Source organism: Gymnoscopelus microlampas, assembly GCF_963454915.1.
Source record: "Gymnoscopelus microlampas genome assembly, chromosome: 11".
In the NCBI taxonomy this organism is placed as follows: Eukaryota; Metazoa; Chordata; class Actinopteri; order Myctophiformes; family Myctophidae; genus Gymnoscopelus; species Gymnoscopelus microlampas.
In genome coordinates this window covers 23,948,618-23,969,278 of record NC_139948.1, presented here as the reverse complement: position 1 = coordinate 23,969,278, position 20,661 = coordinate 23,948,618, and the positions used below count along the sequence as shown (strand labels likewise).

The 20,661-nt window shown below is 41.8% G+C and overlaps 1 protein-coding gene across 2 annotated transcripts in view; it reads right to left on the bottom strand.

The window, feature by feature from the left end:
* The window catches only part of usp7 (ubiquitin specific peptidase 7 (herpes virus-associated)), a 31,411-nt gene extending 10,750 nt beyond the window's left edge, over nucleotides 1–20,661 (bottom strand). Inside the window, exons 1-15 of one of the 2 annotated variants that reach the window (XM_084070922.1) lie at nucleotides 20,194–20,661; nucleotides 11,104–11,208; nucleotides 10,588–10,786; nucleotides 9,133–9,271; nucleotides 8,481–8,569; nucleotides 8,256–8,364; nucleotides 7,954–8,084; nucleotides 7,575–7,629; nucleotides 7,405–7,485; nucleotides 6,403–6,493; nucleotides 4,767–4,849; nucleotides 2,996–3,105; nucleotides 1,436–1,613; nucleotides 591–735; nucleotides 278–408 (exon numbers count right to left, since the gene is read on the bottom strand). In XM_084070922.1, coding sequence (XP_083927048.1) covers nucleotides 278–408; nucleotides 591–735; nucleotides 1,436–1,613; nucleotides 2,996–3,105; nucleotides 4,767–4,849; nucleotides 6,403–6,493; nucleotides 7,405–7,485; nucleotides 7,575–7,629; nucleotides 7,954–8,084; nucleotides 8,256–8,364; nucleotides 8,481–8,569; nucleotides 9,133–9,271; nucleotides 10,588–10,786; nucleotides 11,104–11,208; nucleotides 20,194–20,278 — 1,731 coding nt within the window. In that variant the 5' untranslated portion in view covers nucleotides 20,279–20,661. The remainder of the gene's footprint in view (nucleotides 1–277; nucleotides 409–590; nucleotides 736–1,435; nucleotides 1,614–2,995; nucleotides 3,106–4,766; nucleotides 4,850–6,402; nucleotides 6,494–7,404; nucleotides 7,486–7,574; nucleotides 7,630–7,953; nucleotides 8,085–8,255; nucleotides 8,365–8,480; nucleotides 8,570–9,132; nucleotides 9,272–10,587; nucleotides 10,787–11,103; nucleotides 11,209–20,193) is intronic. The other variant, XM_084070921.1, reaches the window with a different exon arrangement.

Here is a 20,661-nt window from a genome sequence, read left to right as displayed (position 1 = left end):
GAACGTACCTGCTAAAATAGAACTCTGGGTTAACTGTAACAACATCAATGGCAGGCCAACAGTTTTGCTACGTGTTTCTAAATGCAAACGTCGATCTCCAAGTAAACTATAACATCACAATGGCGGGTTAGTTCCTTAGGTTCCTATCCGGAGCTTAATGCACTTTCCATAACAGTCAAGCAACATTCAATCCAAACTGGGTGGCCAGTTTCCTAGCTAACCCCCACCAACACATATCTCCAAGTAGAACTGTAAACCGACAGGTTGACTTCCATACCTGGACCTGCATGTAGAGATGTGCCTCCTGGCGCTCCTTTCTCTTCTGTGCCTCCACTCTCTTCTCCTCCTGCAGACGCTCCACCAGCTGCTGGGGAATGTCCACATCTGTCACCGGTAGCAGTACCTCACCTGGGAAAGAAAGACATAGGAGTGAATCTAAAGGCTGATTTGTTGCAAGACACTTCGATTGACGAACATGATGTATTGTCATCTGAAAAGAGTGCTCGTCAAGTGATACAATCATTAGTTAATTCGCAAATTCACAATTTTAAGTAGGTGAGTGACCAGTTGGCTAGATGGATAAGACTTACTGAGCTTGGACTCGCGGATGTAGACCAACATGTAGGCATTGGTGCAGTGGCGAACCGAGAGGTCATCGTCATGGCCGCCGTAGTTGTGTTCTATGGCTTCCTCTTTGGTGCACCGCGACACAACATCATCATCAAACTTACACCACTAGAGAGAGTATGGGAGAGAGAGGGGACAAAGAATTGAGAAGGAGAGAAGCACACCGCACATAAGACAACTGTGTGCATAGATTCATTTGGCTTAAGTTCAGAACAAAACATTGATTGACAGTGTTTGGTTGTACTATGCATTGTACTTAAAATGCCAATATCCAAAAAGAGGCATTTTTAATCCCTTTCCCCACACACACACACACACACACACACACACACACACACACACACACACACACACACACACACTATCTCACAGCCAAACCTCACACTGAATTAAACCAAAGTGACACCGATTTCCTCTATAGCCTTCCAATGCATCCTGACCTTTTGCGTTTGATTTGAACTGTATGCAGCGCCCGTTTTTCTTTTTGGAAGTCTCACATTTCAGTTATGTTTGGACTTCTGACTTGTGCATTAAAAGAGGTTCCATGGGAATTCAAGGGAAACATTTTCAAGCTAAATCCCATTGGTCTGATGTGAGGAGGTCAATAATAGTGGTTTAAAAAAAAACCTGTCTTCAGTTGAAAATCAGCAACGTTTGCATAATCAGAAATCAGCAACGTTTGCATAATCAAAAACAAATTATCAACTCAACACTTCTGCTATTCTCAATCTCAATCTCTTGTGTTTTGTCACCCAACTGCACCTCTCCTCTTTTAGAAAATAACAGTGTGATGTGTGTAGTAACTCACTATTGGTTCCTTGACACTCGCTTTGCTGTCTCCTTTGGGGTTGAGATAGACGACGTAGTGTCCTCCATGGTTGTCCCCGCTGTGCACCAGCACCGCATGCAGGATGTAGTTGGCCGGGTCCTTAGAGTCTGTCTTCTGGAGGAACTCATCCAGGGGCAGCTGCTCCGGGAATTCAAACCTGGGGAGGAGACGGAGAGAGATGTCTTGTTTGTTTGTTTTACATGATCATTTCACTTTGCACTTGGATGCTTTGGCAATGAAACGAGAGAAAGTGAGAAATAGCGAGCAAGAGAACAAAGATTGAGAAAGTGAGATCCTGTCATATCTGTTCACCTGCCACTTCACACCCAGTGTGTGTGTGTGTGTGTGTGTGTGTGTGTGTGTGTGTGTGTGTGTGTGTGTGTGTGTGTGTGTGTGAGAGAGAAGACGTCAGCAGACCAGGTGCCAGTGGCAGCATCACAATAATTAGTCAGAGCCTGTGAAAGATCCAGCTGAGGCAGAGCATGCAGAAATCATGTTCCAGCAGGGAGATGGCATGTTTCATCAGGGGAATTAAATGTAAGACATTTTAATCTTGATTAGAATGAAATGGAACTATTTCATTAGTGGAAATAAACATGAATCTAAATTACCGGGTTGGTTAATTTAAGTTAGGAATTCTGTTCTTGAGACCTCCGAGACTGAATCCAAGACTTAAACACTAAATTCAACAGTTTTTAAGACAATTTAAGACTTTTTTCAGGCTCTGAAGGCGACCTGTGAAGGAAACTTCCCATGTATGCATTTGTGTTCCAGCTAACCTCTAACTGGGGCTCTCTGACAGTTTCATTAGTGTAAATCATTCTGTTTGTGTTCGGATGAGAGTCTTATTATCCATTTGGACAGTTAACCGCCCCCGGGGACTTTACATACACTCCAAGACTTCCTGCACTCACTTTTCACTGAGTCATTTCACCACCATACTGCGGTGGGTCAGCACCACACTGCTCTGGAGCACAGCCTGAAGTCAAGTCCTGCTTCCACAAATAGACTCCGTTAACCTGGATTACAGACCAGGGCCTTTTCTCAAACACTGTTACGAGTGGCAGCCTACACATCACAAATTTCCCATCCCATTAGGACTTTCAGGTTACCTTTTATGTATTTATTTATTCATTTGGTTATTTGGTTATTTTTGAGAGTCCCAGAGTTAACAGAGGAATGGGAGTAAAGGCTCCTGTGGGAATAGAGCCCATGGCAGGAAGTGGCACAAATGTTCTTAACCACTTAGTAAACTGGACCTGCGTTGGCTCTGTACTTGGACCACTCCCCCCCCATCTTAACCAAATCTCTTCACTAAAAATAGCCTATCTACAAGCACACACACTTGTGAGCTTGTATATCTGCTTTTTTGGCTAATGTTTGCCCCATATTATAATGCTGGGGTTCAAGTGGTTAACCAATGCACTTAACTGTCTGTCTCTGGGTTTCAATGTGCATTTGGCTGCTGGACTTGAGCTGATATACTGCACCTGGTTGGATAAACAGGTATATGAATGCGAGACTGTGTTTGTTTGTCACCTGTCATTAATCTTGATGTTTTGGTCGGTCTGTGGGTCGTACATGAACCTCATCAGCTGCAGATGCAGAATGGGAGGGAAGGTCAGGAACTTCACCCCCTTTTCTGCTTCCTGGAACACAGACGTATACATTCTTGTGAGGACATAATCACTAACTTACATGCATCTCCACAAACACCCGACTTTATGACGGATGCATTTCCATGTAAACAATATAAGAGAGATATAAAGAAAAAAATGTAGTTGGTCTTTCAACAATGTGAAAAAAAGGCTACATCATGTCCATCTCTGGGCTTTCTCCTTTACCCTGTGTCATTCTCTGTGCTACAATAGAACATTGTGTAATTACAATCCTATACATATCCGTATGAAACATATGCAGCCCTATACAGTTGAGGATACAGGTATTTCAGAATATGACTCAAGTGAGCCGAGGTATCCCGTCTTGCAGACGTTTCAACAACATAGCTATAAAAAGGTAGGGTAAGTGATTTTCTTTGGTTACAAAGTGTTAAATAGCTCTATATTCTGATAGTACTCATTGCTATAGAGTGTTTGTTCATTAACAGGAGTCTCCATGTCTCTCCAGCTCTTTATTTAACTGAAAATGCATTTTCAGGTCGGAATACCAATTTTATCCAATCAGGATAGAAAACTCAGACAGGATACAGATTAAACAAGTGAAATTGGAAGTGATGACACAAAGAAATGAGTAAACGAAATTGGAACCGGAAAACTATAAAAAAAAAAGAAAAGAAAAATGGTTACTCTCTCCTGATTGGCTGAAATTATAACAAATTAATTTAACTTCATAAACAGACATGAGTAAGAATTGAAAAAGTAAACATGATTACTATAAATAAAGCTTCTAAAGAGTCTTCCCATCACTATTGTTATCTTGCTTTTCACAGTGACCAGTCATGTTCCTCAACTTTCTATACTGGATTATTTTTGAAAGGCACAAGAAGTGACAGTCAGTATTTTGTCAAAAGACACAACCGTCTCCCCAACTTCCATGTTAAGCACACAAACACACTCACACTCCATCCATGGCAACTACAAAAACGCAAACAACACACCTAAAGAAGGATGTTCATTACAATTTTTTAAATATTTTTTATCTCATGTGCTTGGTTACAGCTTTAAACAGCCATTTCACAAAGTCCCGAATGTGTTTTGTATTCCTTTGTGAGGCTTTGGTGTTTTCAATGTAGTGGCTTATAGGGAGTCTGGAAAAGCCAGTTACACAGACACTGCATGATTTGTATACTGGAATTACGGTCAGATTCAGGAAGCGAGTACTATTTGTATACAGTAGGAGTATATAAAACTATATTATACTAGACCATACCCGGTCGACGCATCCGTGGGGGGATATGCGCACATGATCTGGCAACCCGGGAGGCAGTTCGTCCCATAGCTGGGCAGCCCCGTAACCATGGCGACAGTGTTTTACACATTAACGCTAATAAGAAGCTCAGATTTGATGAAATTGAAAAACGGGCTTCACAGTTAAGTTCAGATGGTAATGGTCAATGGCTGTGTGCTAAATCAGAGCAATTGGTCCAGCCACTGAGGAGAACCGGGTAGCTTCACGCTTCACCTACTCCCACTACAGACAGAGGTTACTAGAATTATAGTAGGATGACCATGGGTGTCTAGGAGCGCAACAATTGTGTGTGTATATCTGCACAAACACCCACCAAGGTCCGTGCATGTGAATGTAGTACATACATAAATAAATGTTAATATGGATTATGGTGAAGACTCACCTGTAGGCCGTGCTCTCCTGCATCGTATTTGTTGTCTCCATCCAACTGTTCTGTTGCCACATAGTCTTTGAAAGACTCAAATACTGCACAAGAGAGAGAGAGATGGGTAAGGATGGGTGAGGATTTTCATACATTTACACAAGTTGTACCTCACATGCTCCCAAGTGATCGAGACAACATCCATCCAGAGATACTATCACCTGCATTTGATTAGAAAGGTTGCATTCTATGTGGGGAACTACACAATTTGATTGTCTATTTGCCATGCTGTTGTCTTCTTTTCAATGACAACTTGTTTTAATACACATATATACACACAGCTGCTTAGAACCGATTCATTACAGTAGGGTGCATAGGATGCATCCTAGTTTGATTCCTTGGCAGACAGGACAGCTACCCTTATATCCATTATATAAAAATAAAATACAACATAATAAATGTATAAAATTACAAAGAAAAACTCCAACACATCATCCATGTTTTTATCTTAATCGCATGTCTGATGACTTTGTCTGAGTCTGTTCATGTTCATCCGTTTCCCGACAAGCTTGATAGGTGCAAGTATATGTGCACAGCTGGTACACAGACAGGCTTGATTACTATGGAAACCGGAGGCACAGCTGGTCAAATTTTACACTCAAATGACAGCATCTTTCTAGGTCATCTCAATTCATGTAACCTTGTTACCTTTTGGACACAACAGGTACATAATATGGAATGTTCCTAAACTAGGTAAGGGGTGATACACAGTAAAATCCTCAGTGTTAATTAGAAAACCATTTAAAACCAGCAGCAGTAGTGCAGTTATTAGATTTTCCAACGGTAAAATCTGTCTTAAATAAACACCTCATGATTTTACAATCGTAGCCTTAAGTACCCTAGCTCAACACTTTTTAAGTAAACTTACATTGAGAGTAAAGTCAACAAGAAGGAATTTGGAGGAGTGGACATAATTGGACAGTCTTTCTCCCTGTAAATATTTTTCACATAAGACTATCTTCAGACACAGATTCTGACAGGGATACAGTTTTTAGCACGGCATTTGTCCTAATTAGCTGCTGTATAGCATAACAGCCTGGTTAGCTAGCAAGTTACAGTGTAAATCCTCAGTTTCAATGTATTCATTTGGAACTCTGAGTGCAGTGGTCGCCCGAAAGCAGTGTGGTTAGGGCACATACCACCTGGGCTCAAATGCCAGGGAAGTCCCCGGTTCAATTCCCAGTCGGCTTGACCATTTGCTGTATGTCACTCTCCTACTCTCTCACTCTCTCCCCGTTTCCTGTCTCTTTCCACTGTTCCTATCGAATGAAGGTTCAGAAATGCCCCAAAGGCAGTACGGTTACATTTGTACACTCTCAGAGTTAAATTAACACTTATCACTTTACAGTGTAGGAAACTATCTTGTCATCCGGTAAGATGGAAAAACCAGCAGAGTACCAGTGCAGTTGAGAACCACAAAAACGAAATGCTGCTGCATTGCATCTAATTTCACTGTCAGTTGACAAAATCAACCACTCGCCTTTACTTAAAAAAGGAAGTCCCCAGCTAGTGAAAAACGGTGAACAGATAGGAGTACAGCAGCATGGAGAAACAGGAGGAAGGTGGATAAAGGTGAGTAGCGCTGGAGTGTACTCACTGTTCTTCTTTCCTTTGATGCTGAGCTGGATGTCATAGTAGTCTTCTATCCGCTCTGACCTGTAGTCCACGTGCTTACACTGGATGTATGACTGGAGAGGGACACCACACAAAAACATGTTAACACTGGTAGACGGTTCCTTCGTTTCAAAATAGGGCTGAAACAGTTAAAGGTAGGGTAAGTGATATGTTTGGGTTAAAACAAGAAGTATTTTGTTAAAAGGTTAAAGCACTATATTCTGATAGTAATCATTGCTATAGAGTGTTTGTTCAGTAACAGGAGTCACCCCGTCTCTCCAGCTCTTTAACAGACATACATTTTCCGGTAGGTGTCAAAATCTCAGCCAATCAGGAGAAAGTACCCATTTTTAAGCATTTTTATAGTGTTCCAGTTCCAATTTTGCCTGCTCATTTCTTAGTGTCATCACTTCCAATTTCACTTGTTTAATCTATATCCTGATTGAGTTCTTTATCCTGATTGGATAAAATTGGAAATGAAACTGAAACGAAAATGCATTTTCTGTTTTATAAAGAGCTGGAGAGACAAGGAGACTCGTTTTACTGAACAAACACTATAGCAATGAGTACTATCAGAATATAGAGCTATTGAACACTTATTTTAACCAAAGAAAATCACTTACCCTACCTTTAATTCAATGATTTTGATTACATTTTATTATTTAATTGATTACAAAAAAAATAATCAGGGCTGAAACTATCGATTATTTTCATTATCGATTAATCGGCCGATTAACAAAATGATCAACCGGCCGGGCGATCGGATTAAGGCTCTTTTTTAGCCAATACCATGTTCTAACTAAAATAAAGATTGAATTCATTCAGAAATACATCTTTAAAAGTTAAATCGATAAAACATTGCTAAGAAAATAATTGATTTAAAATCAAACACAAAGTAACATGACAAGCATTCAAAGCATGTGAGAGAAATAGACGGTCACAGTATGAGGACAGAGGGAGAGAGATGAATTGAGAGTGAACATACCACCATCTTTCCTCTGAAGAGCTTAGGGATGGTTCCCTCAACACAGGTGCCTTTCATTTTGTTCTCAACGTTGTCCAGGAGCTGGAACAAACGCAATGCATTAAGTACATTTTTCAGAAGTTACACACGGCAAACTTGAGAGCAGTGACCAGTATGAAATGAGGACTCACGACTCTGCACAACTCCTGGACGTCATGTTGCATGAAGCTGTCTAATGTCTCCCACCTGTATGCACACACACACATACAAGCATAAGTCAATCAAAAAAATACAATTACTAGGAAAAGATTACATATGTTTTACGTTTGCTGCAAATGACCCCCTTATCATCGAAGAAGCCTGACGCTTAAATAATCCCGTCTGTGTTCCATAACATGCTGTCAGTGTAATTAACAGCTCTCCATAGAAAACAACTCATTGCTTGTACAATATCACAATTCACACCACAATAATAAAAACTGACAATGAAGTTGGAACCAATTACTGACTTGGTGAGAAAAGGCTTTAAAGTGGAAAATGTGATTGTGTGTGTCCAGATAGGTAGGTTACCCAAAGGACTTGGTGAGTTTCTTGGTGCCGACAGGCTTGTCGCTGTGTTGCAGCTCGTAGAAGACCCTCTGCAGGGCCAGAGGAACACTCTTGGATGAGTCATCACCCTCTGTGGGCATCATGTACACCGCCTAGAGGACAAGTCAGATATGGACAAAATGAAATATCACAATATCACATCTAGTCTCAACAATATCGACAGAATATCAAAAAAATATTGCCCAGCCCCATCAGATATGCAAAGAAAACCAAACACAAGGACATGACAAACATCACACATCACATCACACACAAACACGTACCCGTCTTAGTTGGTTGGTGAAGAAGAGTGTCTGTAGTAGGCTGTTCATGTAGCAGGTTGCTCCCTGGTTCTTCAGACCCACATAGCCTGTGTGTTTCTTTGAGTCCCAACTGGAGAGAGAGAGACACACAGCCATGTAGAAAGGTTGCAGGCTAATTCACACACCTCCAGAAAGAGACTAGAGTAGATTAGGTTGGAGAGAGAAGGGAAACTAGTAACTACTTACGCCACTCCATGTGGAGCATCGGCCTGCACATAGACTTCAAAGGAGACTTTGTCATCCTCAATGAAGCCTCTCTCTGGATCGGTCACATCCTGAAAACACAAATACCATGAAAAAGTGTAACATGGGCAAGGAAAGCAGTCAGGTCTGGTTATCCAAGAACTCAAAACACTGAGGAACATCAGGGTCATGGTTCACCCACATTGATGTAATATAAAAGGTTCTATGCTGTACACAATTAATTAGCGGCATAATCACTACACTGTATAACAGAATGAATTTAAACTCTTGAGACTGTACAAATGGAAGCATTTACTTCCATTTCTACACTCTCAAGGACTCAAAGACTTTACTGTGTACCTGCCTAAATTATCACACTTGCACAGATGTGTGTTGTGGCATCTGATCTAGCTTTCAACGTTGAAGTTAAAAAACACAAAAGTGGGCTTGAATCATAACATGTTCTTTTTTTCATCCATCAACATAAATATGGCTCCAACAGAAACAGATTGCAATCCAGCACAACTCAACAGGTTCAATCTGAAGCTAATTTCTGATCATTTCAGTTTGTTCTTCCACCAATAACAATAACAAATTACACATGTCTGGTAAAAAAAAAAAGCTTGCGTCTCCCTTCTCCGTTCCCTGTACTCACACTCCAGGACATGAAGTTGGAGAAGCCCCAGTCGTTCTCCTTGTGAAAGAACAGGTGGCTGATCCTGCGACTGAAGGACTTTTCATCATCTTTATAGTTGATGATCTTCAGCATGGCCTGGGCATGGCACGACCACGACCTGAAACACACACCACCACACTGTAACCTACCACTGAGACTGTGTGCGATACATGTGTTATGTGTACACATAGCTTGAGCAATATGGACAAGAGGCAATGTACTTGTTATTCGTCTTGTTTGGTATATTAACATTGTTTATCTTGCTTGTTTTCTTTAATATGTGAGGACTTTGTATAAAGCCTCAGTTATCCTTAGTTGTGTGTGACTATATGAATATATATTTTGTATACTATGTTGGAGAAAGACTGTTTAAATGGATCCAGACAGCTGCTCCTCAATATCCTGTCTCTGGCACCCCACTTAGGTCTTTCCAACGGTTGCTGGTTTATAAGCAGCCAGGCATTAGTTTCTGCTGGCTGACAGGATAAGATCAGATGTGTATGTATATGCCCTTGTGTGTACATCGGTTTTGTAATCACTGTTAAATGTCGGTGTATGATAAGCAGAATTGGAATGGACGTATTGTAACTGGCTAGTTTGATGTCAAACAGCCCCTGTGCAGGGTCTCTGCAGCCAGAGACACAGATGCGCTGTTGTTAATGACTGAGTAAGATCATTTCATGTTAAGTTTATGCTAATTCAACAGGGGCATTCTTCTCAGATGAAAAATGCTAGAAAAATAGACAACACATCGCAATTGTTGTATTCTAAAAACTGCGCTCTCACACACACACAAAATATAGCGACATCATCCATAAATTCACAGAATCTACAGTATGTGTGTCTGAGCATCTGAGCGTCTGTCCCGAGCAATACTGGGCCACCGTTCGACCGATTGACGTCAAACTTGGTGTCTGTCCCACGTGACCAGGGGGTGCAGTGCAGAGTGGGAATTCAATCAGACCAATGGTTTCTGAGAACCAAAAAAACATGAGTATCTGTATCTGTCTACATAGAGCGTTAATATAACATATAATTAACTATTTAGAAGTTTGGCTTATTTTGTTACACTCAAAAAGGTATTCGAAACGGTATTGTTTTGGTATCTGTACAGAATACGGGATTTCCTTACCAACAATATGGTGTTGAACATTTTCTGAAAAGTTCACCCGACTAAAATAGATATATAAATTAAATAAATTAGCCAGGTAGTACATTTTCACCATTGTGTGGCAAGGTGTGCGTGTGTGGGTGTAACAAGGACCAAAAGTTGTGTGTACTTATGCACAAGAAGATTCACAATTCTTACAAGAATCCATGCCCCCCCCCATCCTTAACACCCTATGTATACTATCCATGTACCTAATCATTAAAACAGTTAAAGGAAAGAAGTATGGCATCACATGTGTGCACACGCCCATGCGTGTCACTTACGTGGAGTCGGACTCTGCATTGCACTGCAGGAAGAATCCAACACTCTTCTGGTGTGGCCGGTCAGGGTAGAAGCGCGGCATCACCATGATCTTCCAGGGAAGGTTCCTGACGAAGCAGGATGGGCTCAGCACAGACTCACTAAGGCGGCTAAAACGTTCCACGACGAAGCGAAACGTCGCCTCCGACCGCCAGCTGGTATCTGCAGAGGGACAGATGGGGGAAACACAGAACCAGAGATTTAGATAGGTGGAGAGGACAGGAAAAGGGAGATGGAGTGGGAGAAAGATGTGTAGTCATGACCTGTCTGTTTGGGCTGTGTGCTCGTAGTCATGTCTAAGAATGACACTGAAGTGAATGTAAAAGAGGATATCTGCAGTGAGACCTTGCGAGAGACAGCACAGACGGAGTAAAACAGAGACAGTGTGTGTAATAGAGAGAAAAAAGGAAAAAAGAGAGAACGGAGACAAACAGCTAAAGAAAATAACAGAGGGAGAAACTGGTTGTTGTCCTGCTCACCATCTTCCATGTCTTCCTCTGTGTTATTGTGTCCGTCTCCCATGGTCATGTTCCCATTGATCACTGGGTTGGCTGGGATCCTTGGGGGGTCATCTGTGTCCCCAGCTACACACAGAAGGGGAAAAGATTTACGATTTGATAAACAAAAAAAATACATCATAATCACAAAAGGCGGCAACAGGAAAGGCGATACGGGTCACCAATATAAGTAAGATACATCCTGCAATCTGGCCACTACTGTAAATTATGAGAAATTCAACATCCAAAGTTTAATTTTGGCCTGAAGGTGTCACTGGAGGCAGTGCAATGGTGTCACTCAAATGGTTAAGGTACATCCTCTGGAGAGTGGAGACCATAATTAGATTGATTCAGCTTTGGTGCAAGTGGACATTTTGGCCTGAGGCAGGGCCGTGTTTATGCACAGGCAATGTAGGCACATGCCTATGTCTTGTCGGGTGGGGGGCCGAAAAATGCCCCCAAAAAAAAAAAATAATAATAATATTTTTTTTTTTTTTTTTTTTTTTAAATTAAATAACATAAGCCTAACCTAACCCTAACCCTAACCCTAAAACCGAAATAAAGTAACAAAGAAACGCCCAAAAACGGCCACAATCCGCGAAATAACCGCAAAATTTCGCGCGCGCTTCGCGCGCGCGCATGGGTCGCGCGCGTGCATGTGCGCTGGGGGGGGGGGCCCGAAAACTGTCCGTTGCCTAGTGCGCATTTTGACATTAATACGGCCCTGGCCTGAGGGTGAAATTAGAGTAAAGACGATGGGATCTCCAAGATCATACAGTTCATCCGCTGAGGAGTATGACGCTGCACAGCAAATTCCATGGTTATGTGGCCAGCTGTTTGAGATACTGAGAGTACTGCTGGACTGACCTATCGACCAACTAATTGTCATAGCGATTAAGAAGCATTCCCACCGGAGTGGACGCGATCAAAACTTGCACTTAACTGACTAATTCTCTCTAGTCCTTTACCAGCGTTGGTGAAAATCGATTGCACTAAAAACAATTTCTACTGCAATTATCATTCTACTCGCGTTCTTCGAGCATAGACAAAATATTGCTCAACGTCATGTCATTTTTTATTCCCCCGGCCCCCCAAATCAACAGTTCCATGCATTTGTGGCTTCACTTTGTGTTGCGTTTAACCCCCGAGCAAAGTTGACTCTTCCACTCCAACCTAGCAATGGAAACTCAGGAAGAAGGGCAGACCGGTCTCCTAGAATTAGGATTAGAAAATCTAGCTAACTGGTAGCTGACTGAGACCAGCTCCCACATGTTCAAATTTTAAGTGTGGGTTTATTTTGGCTTCCACAATAAAGAAGGCAACAAGCTCAATTTATGCTTGCGTTCCTAAAAGAATGGATCTAAAGCTAACATTGTCACAACATCTATAGATTAAATCTACAAGCTAACAAAACCTAACATCTAAGCGAAAAATGAGTCCTGATGCAACATGTTGGCTTGTAGATCTGTTCTTTTTTTAGCCTAAGACATGCCTAATCTATGCTCTGTCATACACTGAAAATAGCCAATCTACAAGCCCACAATGTGTTGGATGCAACTTGAGCTTGTAGATCAGCCATTTGCGGTGCATGACACTGTTGTACTGACAGTATTGACTAAAGCCTAATTGAATAATCCTGATTTATACTTTATTTCATTTACAAAGGTCATTTACTTTCAGTGCTTTAGATAAAGTAGGATCCCCATAGCTTACAATGGAGCAGAGTATACAGTATGCATATGGTGGTGTGTTTATTATAGTATGACAATTTTTATCAGCTCGCAGGGCTGATCAGTAAACGGAGGCGCAACTAGTCGTCATTTTCTCGTCACGTTTTCCTCATTGGCTGGCTTTGGTAAAAGGCCAGCCAACGAGGGCTCAATGTCCTCTCAGAATATGGCATCTAAAAAAACTACGCAGCATATGGGATCTACACATGTCAATGCGATACTGTATTCGGCCACTGTATACATCTCTATGGTAAATCTGTGGCACTGTTCCTCACTCGGCCAGCCAATCAAAGGGCTAGCTCACTTTTGCAGAATTAGCCATATTTTTTAGCGTTTCTGTGGACAGGATCACAGACTAGCAAATATAGTTTTATTTAACGATAGAACGCAAAAGTAAATTACCAAACACGTATATGACAGTGTGTTGGTTTAGTCAGAACCCTATGCTGTCCGTGTTCGATGAGGAAAATAGTTCTGGGACTTTTCGAACACGGAAACAGCTGTTTGTGTTCATGTATGTGTGAGTGGAAATGAACAGATACAGTAGGCAGATCTAAACCCGGACTGAAGGGGAAACCGTTTAAACTGCGCGCATGCAGCTACTTATCAGTGTGACGTTGTTTGATAAGCCGTCACCATTTGCTTGATGAATGGCCCAAACACAATTTACAGAGACCACCCCTCCCTGGGGATGTTGTCAGTGCTCTGTCTGAAACAATAGCCTAGTTCATTTATTAGATTATTAGAAACTCAGTCAGGTCAGCATTATATTACATAAAAATTAATAGTTTAATAAGAATTCACTGTCTCTGAAACAGTGTAGCTGACAGTACTTTTTTAGCTTGGGGGTTTAGCTTGCTAGCTGATATATATTACGCAGACTCAAGGGGTAACACTTTAGCATAACAATAAACAATTGTCTGCGCCAAATGTGCAATCGCAGAAATCCATCGCTGGATAATAATTCATTATACAAATTAATGATATATGATAATATACAATGCCACCAAAGACGTTGAAGGTTATTGCTGACCAACAAACAATTGCAGGTATATTTTCTGCCATCAACTACCTCTGATGCTCCCGCTCTGCCTCAGCAGCCTGTGCTCAGCCAATTATGAGTAGGTCTGCCTGCATCTACCTCTGCTTATTACATCTTCTGCTCATACACAATATAGTATAAGGTAAATGCTGTACATCTGTGGTAACCAGTCGATCGCGATCGACATCTTCAAAGCCGTCAGTCAATCACAAACAGGTTTGTTTGTGTATTGGGAGAGGAGGCGATGGATGCACCCCCTGCGTCCATTCATTTCAATGAATGTTGTCCTGAAACTGTGAGCTGTGTGTGTGTGTGTGTGTGTGTGTGTGTGTGTGTGTGTGTGTGTGTGTGTGTGTGTGTGTGTGTGTGTGTGTAAAAAATAAAATGTATTCGAAGTTGAGAGATGATGTGACATTTGTGTCGAGTTCACAAATTTGGCGATGTTTTTTATTGCCGATCGATTCAATTTCTATCATTACATTGAAAATGGTTCAACATCATTGACAGGGTACTGTGACTGAACAGGGATGATAGAGCCAGTGAGGTGAGATTGTGCGCTAGTAATCGATTGTGCATGCCGTTGTTTTCCTGGATGGAAAAGAATTGAAACTTAACAGCTGTTGATATAAAGTACCTGGGTGGCTTGCCCTAGTGATGTTTGGCAAACACTTGAATGAACTCAACCGACTGTCAAATACAGACAGCAGTACCTTTTGTCCAGGATTAGCATTTAGGTTCTACCAATCAGGAACCGGTACCAAACTGGCAATGGTTCCCAGTCCTCATCCCTACTTCTCGCACATTTCACCGGGGAAACCCTGCTGAGACAGCATGACAAGTCTCTTTCTTCCACGTATACATGTGTGTCTGTGTGAGAGCATCAATTGTGCGCATTACCAAAACTAAAAGGAAGTGAGAGATGGACCATCAAAGATGGAAGATTTTAGAGAAAGAGAAGGGGGGAGGGTACATGTGACTATGACAGTGTGTGTGCGCACGTACGTGCCCGCACAACAAACAATGCTACATCACAGTAGACACTAGGCAGCATAATTATGGGCACAATGCAGGATTAAGCTACAAGTAGTCACACACCACATGCACACAGAGATGAGGACAATTATCCCGAGCAAATTAGACAACTCCACACACTCCGTTTCATCTATTAAAGCATATTATGAAAGATTGAGACAGAGGAGCACGTTTCTAAAAGAAGTGACTTCATGGAGTGCCTTATGTCTGCAAATATGCTATGATAACGCAACTTAGGAATGATCCCTCAACGCTGATAGAAGGAATTGACGGATGTGACGTCGACCCAAAAAACGGCACTTCCGTCCATTAGGATTTGTAGAAACTTGTAGCTCGGATTCCTTTTTTTGGTGAAAACGAGCCACAGAAACAAAATGACCAATCGTGGTAAAACGTTTTTGTTCCAGTGGATAGACAAGACTCCCCCACCCACCGGACACTTTGTTTACATCCAAAAAATTTTTTTTTTAAAAAGGTAGAAATAGCAGATCTGCAAGCTTACGTGTCACGTGACTCGTAAGCTTGTAGATCTGCTATTTTTGGAAAATGTTTTTTTTAAAGGTATGAACATTTTTCAACATGGAAACGATTATTAAAAGTAATTGCGATTATCTCAAATAATAGTGATTAGGCGATTATGTAATAATTGTGACAGGCCTAGTGGGGTGATGTCCGATTGAGCTAAAAATGGCACCATATGTTAATGGGCACTGTGATTGACCGGTGAATTTACATTCAGCGAATGGACGTGTCGATGCCGCTGCCATTGTCGACGGGTGGAGCCTCCCCTCATTCCGAGGTGTTTGGAGAGAGAAATACAGTAATTAACTGAAATCCAGTTTAATTCTGCTTTATTAGCGTTTGAGTTAGAAATATTCACAGATGTTTTTCCAGCTCAGAGGATGGTAGGGGTGGGTTCAATTAATCGATACCAATAATCGTATCGTATTCCTTGCCGATAATCGTATCGATACAAAGGCTACCATATCGATAAGGAAGGAAATGCTGTGTGACGCGGCTTTAAAAAAAAACAATCAGCATCAGTTTCTGCTCGACAATAACAATATACAAGATTAAATCTTTTGCATTTATGGATCAAAACATTATTTATTTGTATTTGTTTTTATTTCCTTGCTTTTTGTTTAAATGTTAACGAAGTTTTTCAAATTGATTTGGAAACTCTACATCTTCTGACAATTGGTCAAAACATCAGCAATCGGTGGTCTAGGAAGTATATTTAGTATGACACACGTGAGGTTGTAGGTAATACCCAGCCCTAGAGGATGGCTGGTTTTGATGAAAAGTAGGTTGTAGCTCGTTGTCTACATTAGGCCTACTATGGTAGGAAAGATGTTTTGTTTGCGTTTTAAACATGGGTGCATCAATGGGAGACTACATGTCAAGCAATTAAATGCATCTGTCATGTTCTGTGGAAGAAAGTAAAACAAGATTTCATTTGATCCTCGCATCTTTCTTGCGCTGGTATATAATATTTAAATGGGAGAAGCTAATGTGTGCGTCTCCTACCCAGACACCACCCCTCACCTTATCAAATGGCCTATTTGCCTTCATGTGTTAAAGCATCTGAAACGTACATACTCCTGTTGTATGCTACATGTGTGAAAAGCCAACACCGGACAATGTCACTCCCAACCTGATTCCCCTGACATTTTCCAAATGAGAAAGCAGCATTTGATTGCGAGCCACCTCCAATATGACTCCAGTGGCAGTAAGTGAGTGTGTTTGAGGACACATCTGCAGGTAACATTACAGGCCAAGTCTTCGTCACCCAGGAGCCTGACCTCATTTTGCCAAGTGGATTACAACTTACAAACTGTACATGTCAGTCAGGTCCAAGACAACTTCCCGCCTCTACTCCTTGTCTGCACCTTCCCCACCAGCACAGGGCTAGGTTATGCTGCTAAATTGTACCCATGAAGGTGAAACTAAATTCAGTCACTGAAATAAATGAAAATTGGGTGATAGGTTGTCTTGGAGGCAAGCCGACTACACTGTAAGGAGGCACTGGTTCCCCAGAGTATGAGCAGTATACAAAAACAACCCTCAACTTTTCCTAACCCTTATCAAGTTTGTGGCGCATCCTCTGAGTCTGAAAGAAAACCAAAACTAACTATTCTGGAATAAAATAACAAATTTTCCAAGATTTTGCTTTCACTTACATGGTTATGCCTGTTATTCGGGAACAAGAAAGCATGACAATCAATTCAAATGTGATGATTTATACCTGTGAATTAAAAAAATCAACTGCACCTTTTAAGGCATTTAATCTAGTTTTGAGTTCACTTGTTCACAACACGCATTCACGTCATACTACAGAGTATAAATTAGGCTTTAGCGGTTGATTAAATGCTCCTACTGTTTCCGATCAGATGTTTCTGATCTGGTGGAGCGGTAAGTTCACTCGCAGAATAGGACTGAGCCCTTCGGATTAAACCATGATTGCGTTTTGGCGTGGTGCTTCCGATTACATTTTCAATGGACTTGTGGGAATTGCAGTTATAACAGATCGATAACAACCAGACAACTAGTAACTACGACTCTGGTGTTGTCAAAAACACTATTAAAACCTATTAGACCTGCATGAACCTGACCATGCCTGAAAACAGCAGATCTACAAGCTCACAATAATTCGAACTATAGATTGTATTGCATATATGACTGAAGAACATGTGGCCAATATTCTTCCTGTTGCTAATTTAGACCACAGTACAGTGAGTACACAATAGCTGCTGTAAGGAATCATAGAAATATTTCAACACAATGCAGTAGCAGCTGTAACAGGCATCAACATAAGAGTGTGAGAGAATGCCACCAGTCAGTAACAATTAACAGCATAACCCAACTAAAACAGAAACACAGCAAACTGAAGTGCTGTTGCAGAGTCAATCGGTAGATGGCTTTGTTATTGTGGACTAAATGAGTGAGATATTCAGAACTTAGTTTTAATTGGCGCAGGCATTTCACTTCAAATGTCTTCTTGAGTCTATCACCATAAAGACAATGTGGTTTGGTGGATTAATGCAAGTGGTGAGCGGTAATTCGTCACATTGTGCTGGCTTAGCAAAGCAGGATACATAGTAGACGATGAAGCTGGAGTTGGTGACCACACACACAGGTTTTGATGTCCATCTGGTGTTGACATTGTTGTACATTTAGGGGACAATGAGAGTCCAGTGGGATAAGCAGCAGCATCATCGGGAGTTTGTTCTGCACAAAATAAACTAGGGTGGATGCACCTGCTGTTAAAATGAAATCTATTGAAATGAAATAAAAAATGAAAAACTGCCATGACATAGCCTGCTGAGGAAAGCAAATGTGTAAAAAGGCAAAACAGGGTAGACAAACAGATCCTCAAATCACAAGGACTGAATGACGCAGTGATGCTGAGGGCTTCCATTAGCCTAGCCTGGCCCAAAGTTGACGTTAATAAATAATTAAATAAAAAAATGTGCCGTTCTGAGGGCCGCCCTGTGTATGGAACATCTGCCAAACGGTGACAGACGCAATCCTGACTGCAAACTAGACCAACAAAACAGAGATCATTAAAAATGGCGAGCCCCACGCGTTGTCCCTTCATACAATGAAGCAGCAAATCCCCGCCAGCGCTAGTCAAGCCCCCATGCGGGCCTGTGCCGCAGCAACACTATCTGCCACAACAGCACCCTACAAACTAGTCAGACATGCCGTTAACTGGAGTCAATCTAAATCAAACTGGTATTTTAGCCCGCAGCATGCTTCTTATTTAGAATAGCACCGCGACTACAGCCATTGTCAATTTAGTAACATCAACACTGACAAGCAGCAAGAAGGCTAACATTAGCTTCATCTGGAGGCCAACAATAAAGCCAGAATAGCCACCACCAAAGCTACATTAACGTTTCATAGTGACGGAAATGAACAGCCACCGTGTTGTTAACATCACATGTATACTTAATGTGGCGTAATACAACCAATATGGGTTCAAACACACCTGAGACATGGACATAAACAGCAGGGTTTATTTGCAAACCAAGGCCTAATTGTCAAGCTATAAATCGATGGTCGTAAAATACAAGCCACCATTTTGGAAATGCTACACACCCCCCTGGTGTTAGCACGTTAGCATAGAAGACAGGGCCTTGGAGCAGGATGCCTCGTCGTTAAGGCTTAATTATTTATACCTAGTGGCTCGACATAAATGGCGTGTTTCAACTTAAGAAATACTTGTTTAAATTGAAAATACGTCATTTTTGTCGAGCGATACGGTCGCACGGCGAAGTAAAAAAAAATAAGCCGTTAGCTCCACAGCTAGTGAACTTAACGTTAGGTATTAGTTGAGCGTTATTTTCATCTATGCCGGTGATGCAAAGTAATCTAAAACGAAAATCTATGTAAAACCTTAAACCAGATAAAGGGCATTTACAATTTAAATAGTGCCATTAATTCAATGTTTTTATATTCATACTGACCGATTTCTCGTTCAACGGCAAGTTTGCGATCAGGGCCTCGAATTGTCCAATCTGACGTTTTACCAGCCAACAGGCTACCGTTTTCACATATTAATTAATACACATTTTACATCAGCTGATCATAAAGCTAACGTTGTGCGATCTATTCATTGGCTATATAGTAGTTTTTAATAATGATTCCACCCGTCTAAATAACATAGCTGAAACAATCAGTGTACATAAAGTAGAAGCAGAATGTTCATTACCTTGCTATGGGGTCATTAATTGCCTTGCACTAATTGCGGGCGGATGTTTACAAACATTTAAACACAAACTGCACGCTCTATACATTAATAAATGACTTATATGTGAGTTTTAAACGGTGACGGCATGGCAACCGCATCGTGTTCTAGCCATAGTAAATCAATCAATCATCAACAACAACAAAAAAAATGGACAGTTTGACCAACAACGCAGAAATACAGGGCGAATGAATTATCTATGAGGTCGACACAGGGCTACAATACTACTTATAAACAACACATTTGGGGAATTTTCTACAGCTGGAAAAAAAATACACTAAGTCTATTTTAGAGTAAAGTAACTTAACTTCCATCATGTAGGTCAGCTTCACTTCGGCTCTACTGCAATGGACGCAATATTACAGCTGGCTATCCCAGCTAGATTCAGGCCTTCGTGTTTACTGTAAAGTTGAGCTCTGCTCTACCACACAACTTCACCCATTTCTGACGGATCAGTGGGATCATAGCCATTGTTTTGCTCCTGTCATGGTTCATTGTGGCCTTCCTTTTCTGCTTACCTTCCATCTCCATGTCCTCGGGTTCGCTGAGCTGCTGCTCGCCGGCTTTCTGCTGCTGTTGCTGGGTGTGATGGTGATGGTTCATGGTGGCAGATGGTGGGGTTGTTGTGGTATCTTTGTTCCCCTCGACCTTGTCCAGGGTGGGTTCCCTGGGCTGCTGGCGGGGGGTTTGAGGATGCGGAGGTGGGCTAGACGACAGGTCGAGCCTCGGCGGCTGGGCCTGCTCTATCACGACCTCGGCCTTTTCTGCTGTCAGCGCCGGGGATTGGGGAGGGGAGGTCGGCGGGGGGGCAGGCAGAGAAACGCGGACGTATTTGCTCGCTATTCGCCCAATCTCGGCGCTTTGACGGGTGCGAGTCTCGCTGACGGTGCGGGATGATGACTGGGGGCTCCGACGAGGGGGAGGCCCGCTGCTGGGTGAAGCTAAATCAAATCCGACTTTACCCCGGAGGAGTAATGTGGGGCAAC